The 10,375-nt window shown below is 38.5% G+C and overlaps 1 protein-coding gene across 1 annotated transcript; it reads right to left on the bottom strand.

Moving 5' to 3' along the window:
* Positions 1-2,542: 2,542 nt before the first annotated feature.
* LOC110457929 lies at positions 2,543-4,501 on the bottom strand. The gene has a single exon (XM_021509402.1). It carries the CDS (start codon positions 4,499-4,501, stop codon positions 2,543-2,545), a length of 1,959 nt encoding a protein of 652 aa, XP_021365077.1.
* Between the last annotated feature and the right edge of the window lie 5,874 nt (positions 4,502-10,375).

Genomic DNA, 10,375 nt, shown 5'->3' with positions numbered 1-10,375 from the left:
ATTAAGTAGATCAAAAGGTATACAAATCAGCATTATACATTAAGTAACAATACACTCATCTCAATATGCATACAAATAAATATGTATAGGGTGGTATGTACATGGGATCTGTACAAGAGCCTAAAATGAGGATTTAAAGATGTGGGTCTTTATATCCTTCTTCCTTCCAAGCAAATTTTATGACAAATTAAGACAGAGATGAATGAAACATTGATGAAATCTTGGCAAGTCGCGAATACTCTTGGCATAACGCTGTAACACTTATAAATAGCCAAAAAATATTTGTTAGTGCTTTTAGTGTTCTAAAAGGCCATTTCTGTATTAAATAAATCATATTGTTTATATATTTTCTAGCATTTGCAAAACAAATATTTAAACGGTCTGTACTGAAAACATTATCATGAATTTCTGTTTGAATTAAGTCTTATCTGGGGTTTCTTTTATATTAATTACAGCCCTGTAATTCAAATAACATGATTCTTTTGTTGTATCTATATCATCCTTATGATCAACTTTAAACGATAACTTTTAAAAGTATTCTAAAATTAGTATCTTTGGTTTTATTTTAATACGGAATGCATTTACTAGAGCAACTTTAATACACACACAAACAAATCATTGCTGAAGAGTCAAGACCTGATATACCAGTTCTCTACCAGTTTATTTTAGCACAACCAGTCTCTCACCCCCTGATATCGGCGAAAAAAACGCGACTCGAGAGAGAATTTTGACAAAAACTTTGAAAACAAGAGGCCCAGAGGGCCTGTATCACTCACCTGAATATGTTTAAAATAATTGGTATGACGTAAAGATATAACACTCCATGGTAGGTGCTGAAAATACATATGAAACTTCAGAAAGATCCATCCAGTACTTGAGATATACCGAAAACAAACTTCAAATAGAGCCCCACCCCTATGCCCCTTGGGGGGTCATACCCACGGTTTATTCAAAATTGGTTCCCTTTACCCAAGGATGCTTCACACAAAATATGGAGCAAATCCTTTCATTCCTACAGAAGAAGAAGGATTTTAAAGAATTTGCTGTTTCCCATATTGGTCCCCCTTCCCTCAGCCCCCAGAGGGGCCAGACCCACCATTTATACAAAATTGGTTCCCCTTCTCCCAAGAATGCCTCTGACCATATTTGGTCAAAATCCAATTGGCCGTTCAGGACAAGTAGCGTTTTAAAGGAAAGTTGACGGACGGAGGACGGACGACGGACGGCAGACGCTGCGGTATGGCATAAGCTCACCATGGTCCTTCGGACCAGGTGAGCTAAATAACTTGTTTGGTTTTTATTTCATGTGAACATTGAAAAGTTATTAAAAGATTTCATAAAAATTATGTTTGTTTTGTGCCATGTTACACATGTGAATGTAAATAATATAGAGAAATGAGTGTGAATATTTAGTGTTTTTGTGGACCAAACAATTGGACAAGATATTCATACAAAGGGTTGTTTTCTGTCCGCTGGAACTTTGCGAAGTCTAAAACAGAGTCTTCCTGATTGGATAGTATGGTTGTGATGTCATACTTACGTCCTGTTGCTTCTAGGTAGCGTTTTATATGAATTTCACACTCAGTGAACAGGGCTACATCTGATGTAAACCGAGCTATGTAATGTAACACTGTTTCCTCGTTATTGTTTACAGCTGTAGTTAGTGCTGGGTACGAATCCCAAAGGTATTTACAAACCTCCATGTGTCCCCACCTACAACTATAATGTAACACTGTTTCCCCGTTATTGTTTACAGCTGTAGTTAGTGCTGGGTACGACTCACAAAGGTATTTACAAACCTCCATGTGTCCCCTCCTACAACTATAATGTAACACTGTTTCCCCGTTATTGTTTACAGCTGTAGTTAGTGCTGGGTACGACTCACAAAGGTATTTACAAACCTCCATGTGTCCCCTCCTACAACTATAATGTAACACTGTTTCCCCGTTATTGTTTACAGCTGTAGTTAGTGCTGGGTACGACTCACAAAGGTATTTACAAACCTCCATGTGTCCCCTCCTACAACTATAATGTAACACTGTTTCCCCGTTATTGTTTACAGCTGTAGTTAGTGCTGGGTACGACTCACAAAGGTATTTACAAACCTCCATGTGTCTCCCCTGCAACTATAATGTAACACTGTCGCCCCATTGTTAGCTACAGCTGTTGTTAGTGCTGGGTACGACCAACAAAGGCATTTACAAACCTCCATGTGTCCCCTCCTACAACTATAATGTAACACTGTCGCCCTATTGTTAGCTACAGCTGTAGTTAATGCTGGGTACGAGTCACAAAGGGATTTACAAACCTCCATGTGTCCCCACCTACAACTATAATGTAACACTGTTTCCCCGTTATTGTTTACAGCTGTTGTAAGTGCTGGGTACGATTCACAAAGGTATTTACAAACCTCCATGTGTCCCCTCCTACAGCTATAATATAACACTGTTGCCCCATTATTATCTACAGCTGTAGTTAATGCTGGGTACGACTCGCACAGATATTTACAAACCTCCATGTGTCCCTCCTCACAACTATAATGTTACAATGTTTCCCCATTATTATCTACAGCTATAGTTAGGCGTGGGTACGACTCGCACAGGTATTTACAAACCTCCATGTGCCCTAACCCACTACTATGATGCAACACTGTACTCCCTTTATCATCCACTAACTGACACATGTACTGAGCACATGCACAATTCCTGTGCACCACACGACCTTCTACTGTCTCACACTTATGATGTTCGTCCTCAACTCCATACAAGGAATTAAGTATAATTCTCTCCACTGTTTTGAATATATCACAGTTTCCTATCCACGCCACAAAATGGAGCATGCTTCGTCCCTCGCCTTCAGTGTCATGTACCAAGTGTGGGTAAGTGTTACACAACAAAGTCACCATCTCATCTCTCTCAAACAAACATGCCTCATGTAGGACATTGATATTCCAAGCTATATGTGGTGATTGTGACCTGTGTGCCCTCGCTGTCTGAGTGACATCATACTCCAGTAGTTTACGTAACACACTCACACGCCCTCCCTCTACCACACAAAACGGTGTCTCCTCGTCAGGTGTCACACCCTCCGACAGGAGCAATAAAGCACATTCTTCTGAACCAGAAGAGCATGCTCCATTCAACATGCGACGTTTTATCTCATGGTACAAGTTTTTGTCAACATTCTGACCACTTAGCCATCTAATAAATCCCTGCAGAAACTGAATATCTTTCCATACATCTAATGAAGTTATATATTCACTATCAAACCAGTTTTTGTTGGAGTCAGATTCAAACTCTCTGACTAAACGTTTATACATGTCTGTATTACTAGAATATATAATTATTCTGTTTGGAATGGTTTTTGATGTTGATATATAACGTAGAAACTTTCTTGGACAATTCTCTATGAACCCAATTTTTGTGTTATTGCCAAACAAAAGGGCAACAGTGTCCTGAACAGAAGCATGACAAAAACTGTAAAATACATCATCAGAATCTAATACATCAGAATCAGAATCTAATACATCAGAATCAGAATCTAATACGTCAGAATCATCATCATACAGAAACCTGCATTTCGTTTTTGCAACCAGAGATCCTAACATTTGATCTAAACTTCTACGTAACAGTCTGATTTTGTCTTCATGACTTAGTTCAACGCCAGGGAAAGCTATCTCTAGCTTTTTCTTGTCAACATTTTCACTGTTAGGAGGATCTAAGTCTCCTTTCTTTACCCTCCCATCATTGAGAAAGAGAAATTGAAGTGAAGCAAAGCATTCCTTTGGTAATTTCTTCAAAGTTTTTTCCATGAAATAGACTGGACTTTTGAAGAAATCAACCCCTTCATTTTTTAAGCTAGGAACATCTCTATACAGTCTGCAGCATTGTGGAAACCCAATTTTGGGGGCAAATTTAACAATTTCAGATTCCTTTCCACCAGATAAGTCTTTAATTTTTGGGACATACTTTTCTAAAATCTGCAGCTTTTCTTCACTTGTCATGAGGTTTTTACCTCTCAAATCAATGGTGTTATCGTCATTAAATAGTTTACATGAGGACATTTGTGTGCTTTTGAAAATTTCATCTCGAACATTGAGGATCAAACAATTTGATCTACTTTTCAGTTTGCCACAAAATGCTAACTGTATAGAGTCTTTCCTTCTCTCCAATTCTTTAACAATATCCCCACTGACATCATCAATAAATAAAGCTATCTGTGTTTCTGGCTGAACAATGTCATCCCATTTAGACATGCTGTGAAGCTGTAACGGATCTTTTGACAGTCCAGTATCCTTATTATCGCCATCCATTAGCCACTTCAACAGCTGGTAGCACATCATTGTCTTTCCGTCCCCAGAGGCGCCCTTGATGATGACCATGCCGTTCTTTCTGATCACTTCCTTGGCGTCTTCTAATGCGTGTGTAGAGATGATCTCCGATCTTGAGGTTTGATCTCTGACTATTGACTTTGTTGTTTCTGCAATCAAACAGATAAACATTTTGGTACTGTAAAGTAAACTAATGATTTAAACATGTTTTATAGTACGCTGACAAATGGATAAAAAACAAATTCACACAACTAAGTGAATATTCTCCACTTCCTTAATCTTTCTAGATACTCAAAGTGTAAAATACTACCTAGACTGAGTGGGCTGTATTCCACTACCAACACAAAAGGTACAATCATCCACTACCTCAACTGTGAACTGTACTCTACTATGTATATACTAAGTAGATTGTATTCCAATACTGACACAACAGGTACAATCACCCACTAGCTCAACAGTGAACTGTACTCTACTATGTATATACTAAGTGGGCTGTATTTCACTACCGACACAATAGGTTCAATCACCCACTACCTCAACTGTGAACTGTCCTCTACTATGTATATACTAAGTGGACTGTACTCCACAGCCGATACAACAGGTACAATCACCAATTACCTCAACTGTGAACTGTACTCTACTATGTATATGCTAAGTGGTCTGCATTCCACTACCGATACAACAGGTACAATCACCCACTACCTCAACTGTGAACTGTACTCTACGATGTACATACTAAGTAGACTCTATTCCACTACCGACACAACAGGTACAATTACCCACTGTCTCAACTGTGAACTGTACTCTAGTATGTACCTAAGTAGACTGTACTCCACAGCCGATACAACAGGTACAATCACCAATTACCTCAACTGTGAACTGTACTCTACTATGTATATGCTAAGTGGTCTGCATTCCACTACCGACACAACGGGTACAATCACCCACTACTTCAACTGTGAATTGTACTCTACTTTGTATGTACTAAGTGGGCTGTATTCCACTACCGACACAACAGGTACAGTCACCCACTTCTTCAACTGTGAATTGTACTCTACTTTGTATGTACTAAGTGGGCTGTATTCTACTACCGACACAACAGGTACAATCACCTACAATCTTCAACTGGGAATTGTACTCTACTTTGTATGTACTAAGTGGGCTGTATTCTACTACCGACACAACAGGTACAATCACCTACAATCTTCAACTGTGAATTGTACTCTACTTTGTATGTACATAAGTGGGCTGTTTTCCACTACTGACACAACAGGTACAATCACCCACTACTTCAACTGTGAATTGTACTCTACTTTGTATGTACTAAGTGGACTATATTCCACTACCGACACAACAGGTACAATCACCTACTACTTCAACTGTGAATTGTACTCTACTTTGTATGTACATAAGTGGGCTGTTTTCCACTACTGACACAACAGGTACAATCACCCACTACTTCAACTGTGAATTGTACTCTACTTTGTATGTACATAAGTGGGCTGTTTTCCACTACTGACACAACAGGTACAATCACCCACTACTTCAACTGTGAATTGTACTCTACTTTGTATGTACTAAGTGGATTGTATTCCACTACCGACACAACAGGTACAATCCCCCACTATTTCAACTGTGAATTGTACTCTACTTTGTATGTACATAAGTGGACTGTATTCCACTACCGACACAACAGGTACAATTACCCACTGACTCAACTGTGAACTGTACTCTAGTATGTACCTAAGTAGACTGTATTCCACTACCGACACAACAGGTACAATTACCCACTGCCTCAACTGTGAACTGTACTCTAGTATGTACCTAAGTAGACTGTATTCCACTACCGACACAACAGGTACAATTACCCACTGTCTCAACTGTGAACTGTACTCTAGTATGTACCTAAGTAGACTGTACTCCACAGCCGATACAACAGGTACAATCACCAATTACCTCAACTGTGAACTGTACTCTACTATGTATATGCTAAGTGGTCTGCATTCCACTACCGACACAACGGGTACAATCACCCACTACTTCACCTGTGAATTGTACTCTACTTTGTATGTACTAAGTGGACTATATTCCACTACCGACACAACAGGTACAATCACCCACAATGTCAACTGTGAACTGTACTCTACTATGTATATACTAAGTAGACTGTATTCCACTACCGACACAACAGGTACAATCACCAACTACTTCAACTGTGAATTGTACTCTACTTTGTATGTACATAAGTGGGCTGTTTTCCACTACTGACACAACAGGTACAATCACCCACTACTTCAACTGTGAATTGTACTCTACTTTGTATGTACATAAGTGGACTGTATTCCACTACCGACACAACAGGGACAATCACCCACTACTTCAACTGTGAATTGTACTCTACTTTGTATGTACATAAGTGGGCTGTTTTCCACTACTGACACAACAGGTACAATCACCCACTACTTCAACTGTGAATTGTACTCTACTTTGTATGTACTAAGTGGGCTGTATTCCACTACCGACACAACAGGTACAGTCACCCACTTCTTCAACTGTGAATTGTACTCTACTTTGTATATACTAAGTGGTCTGTATTCCACTACCGACACAACAGGTACAATCCCCCACTATTTCAACTGTGAATTGTACTCTACTTTGTATGTACTAAGTGGATTGTATTCCACTACCGACACAACAGGTACAATCCCCCACTATTTCAACTGTGAATTGTACTCTACTTTGTATGTACATAAGTGGACTGTATTCCACTACCGACACAACAGGCACAATCACCTACAATCTTCAACTGTGAATTGTACTCTACTTTGTATGTACTAAGTGGGCTGTATTCCACTACCGACACAACAGGTACAATCACCTACTACTTCAACTGTGAATTGTACTCTACTTTGTATGTACATAAGTGGGCTGTATTCCACTACCGACACAACAGGTACAATCACCTACAATCTTCAACTGTGAATTGTACTCTACTTTGTATGTACATAAGTGGACTGTATTCCACTACCGACACAACAGGTACAATCACCTACAATCTTGACTGTGAACTGTACTGTACTATGTATATAGTATGGTGAATTTCGGGAGAGTTATCTCCCTTGGACCGTGCCGACACGAGATCTCGTGAGCTACGCGACAACATCGCTGTGACGTATCGGCGCGGTCTCTTATACATCTTGAATCGAACATACAATACGTGAGTGATTTTCCTCCACCTTGTCTTTGATTTCAGGAGCTGAGAGCATTTACAACTACTTGTTGTGACGGTGTGTGAATAACACACACCAAATTCACGACAATACCAAGTAGGCTGTATTCCACAACCGATACAACATGTACAACATGTACAACATGCAATAACCCACAATCTCAACTGTGAACTGTGCTCTACTATATTTATTTGAAGTGGGCTGTATTTTACTACCCACACAACAGGTACACCAGTCACCCTCAATCTCAGCTATAAACTGTACTCTACTATGTATATACTAAGTAGACTGTATTCCACAACAGACACAACAGGTACAATCACCCACAATGTCAACTGGGAACTGTACTCTACTATGTATATACTAAGTACTCTGTATTCCACTACCAACACAACAGGTTCAATCATCCACTACCTCAACTGTAAACTGTACTCTACTATGTATATACTAAGTGATTTGTATTCCAATACTGACACAACATGTACAATCATCAACTTTCTCGAATGTGAACTGTACTGTACTATGTATATACTAAGTGGGCTGTATTCCACTACCGACACAACAGGTACAATCACCCACAATGTCAACTGTGAACTGTACTCTACTATGTATATACTAAGTAGACTGTATTCCACTACCGACACAACAGGTACAATCACCCACAATGTCAACTGTGAACTGTACTCTACTATGTACATACTAAGTAGACTGTATTCCACTATCAGATTCCAGTATGTTTTGTAGGAACTGATTTTGGTATTTTGTACCTCTCAGTCCAGCACTTTTAGTATTGTATGAAAAAGAACCAAAAACATTTTATATCATTGGTGCAAATGTAATGCATTTGGAACATGTATGCTATTTTATATTAATTCAGGTTTAACAAATTATGTTTAGTCTCAACATACAACAAATGGAATAAATCTGACAGTCTATTAATTGTAATGTTCAAAAGTATTTCAACCGACTTAAGCAAGTCTATATAGATTGTATAGTCTGTATAGATCATATGATAACAATCTCACATCCGGAACTTGGCCACAGTACCCAGTCCAGTATCCTGGTCAGTGATTGATCAGTTTCTACAGTCAAAGTTTTGAAGCTGCAAGTGATTATTAGTGATAACTGATAGAGTTTTGTAAGGAGAAGGAACATTATTTTCCATTTGGAGGTTTATGATAAAAGTGTGGATATAAATGCAAGAGAAGGAAACACCAATACACTACTTTAGCTCATGTGAAGGTATGTATGGAATATTTTGTGATATGTATATGATATTTAGAATAATTATCCAGTACCAGCATGGTCTGAATAATGGGTTCAGTCATGTTGTATGTGTATGGGAAATAAAACAGAATATGTGACTAATTTATTATACCTTTGACCAGAATACATTACAATAGCTAGGATACAGTGAGAATTTGAACTTTCAACTTTTTGTAACACCTGAGCAAGGCCTGAACTTAATGGTTCAAAGAATTGTTAGTTCAACCATAAAATCTGAACTTTTAACTTTGATATTCTTCGTTATTCAAATCCAGTTGAAACATATGAATGTGCTTATTCAATTTTAGACACAAATTAAATAAGCAAACTTATTAGATATATATATATGTACATATGTATCTGCTATTGAAAATGATAGCAGAGAGTCAAGCTTACTGCCACTACATGAACAGATACCTAATTGGGCCATGTTTCTCTGTTGAGTGCATAAGTTTGGCCAAATGACCTGCCATGGCTAGGGCACATTAAGGGGTCAGGGTTGTGGTAAGCAGCTGCTTCTATGTAATCTATGCTGGAGATGCTGACAGTGTAAAGATTGCTAGCCTATCAGGAACAGGACCTTTGTTAAATTTTAACACAAGAGGCCCTTGAATCCCAGCATGTTACTGGCCAAATATCATCACCCTAGGCCTCTTGGTTATTCAGAAGTTGATTAAATATTTTAACATATTTTTCCCCGTGACCTTGAAAATGGATGAAGGTCATTTATTTGAACAAACTTGGTAGCCCTTCATCCCAGCATGCTTCTGGCCAAATATCATCACCCTAGGCCTTTTGTTACTGAGAAGAAGTTGTTAAAAATAAAAAGTTGACGCCGGCCGGCTGCGGGACAATTGACGCCGCACCATGCCATAAGCTCACTCGGCCGTTCGGGCCAGGTGAGCTAAAAATTGAAACAGGCTGCAGGTATTATTTACAAAATATCAAATTTTCAAGCACACATTCAGAAAAATATCACCACCCGATACCATTTGTTTAGAGAAGATGACTTTTAAAGATTTATGCACTATGGACCAGATGTGACTATGAAAGTATGTCAAGGTCATTCACATCAACAAGCAATCACCATGTATGCTTTATTTATTCANCATTATTCTTTCAAAATGAGGCTGTCTTTTAACTGTTTAGGAGAGTATACATTTGAATTTATCAGAGCTATCTGTGAAGAATTCAGAAATAGGGATAACAAACTTGTACTGTCAAATCCAAGATGGATCAATGGCAGCAATCTTGTTCTTCTGGTCAGTCTAACAAGAAATCCTAGAAGGATCTTGGCACCCACCATGAAAGGATCTTTATTAGATCTTCTGAAGATGATCTTTAACCTTCTTTGCTCTTCATTTCCCCCTGGCCCCAGGGTTTGGGGTAGGAATCTCATTTTTACAATTTGATTTATCTTCCTCCAAGTAAAAAATAATTTCCTGCAGAAAATTGTCAAAATATACCCCAAAGAGTTATTTCCCTATAAAAAACTATAGTAAACTTTACCCCCTCCCCAAGGGAGAACGAATAAAAAGTTTGAAAAATT

The sequence above is a fragment of the Mizuhopecten yessoensis genome, unplaced genomic scaffold, assembly GCF_002113885.1.
Source record: "Mizuhopecten yessoensis strain PY_sf001 unplaced genomic scaffold, ASM211388v2 scaffold9377, whole genome shotgun sequence".
In the NCBI taxonomy this organism is placed as follows: domain Eukaryota; kingdom Metazoa; phylum Mollusca; class Bivalvia; order Pectinida; family Pectinidae; genus Mizuhopecten; species Mizuhopecten yessoensis.
The sequence above is the reverse complement of the archived record's forward strand: the minus strand, read 5'-3'. Positions and strand labels throughout refer to the sequence as shown.

Bases quoted from the DNA above. Each gene is read 5' to 3' on its own strand.
- LOC110457929 (XM_021509402.1), bottom strand. From the start codon at position 4,501: ATGTTTATCTGTTTGATTGCAGAAACAACAAAGTCAATAGTCAGAGAT.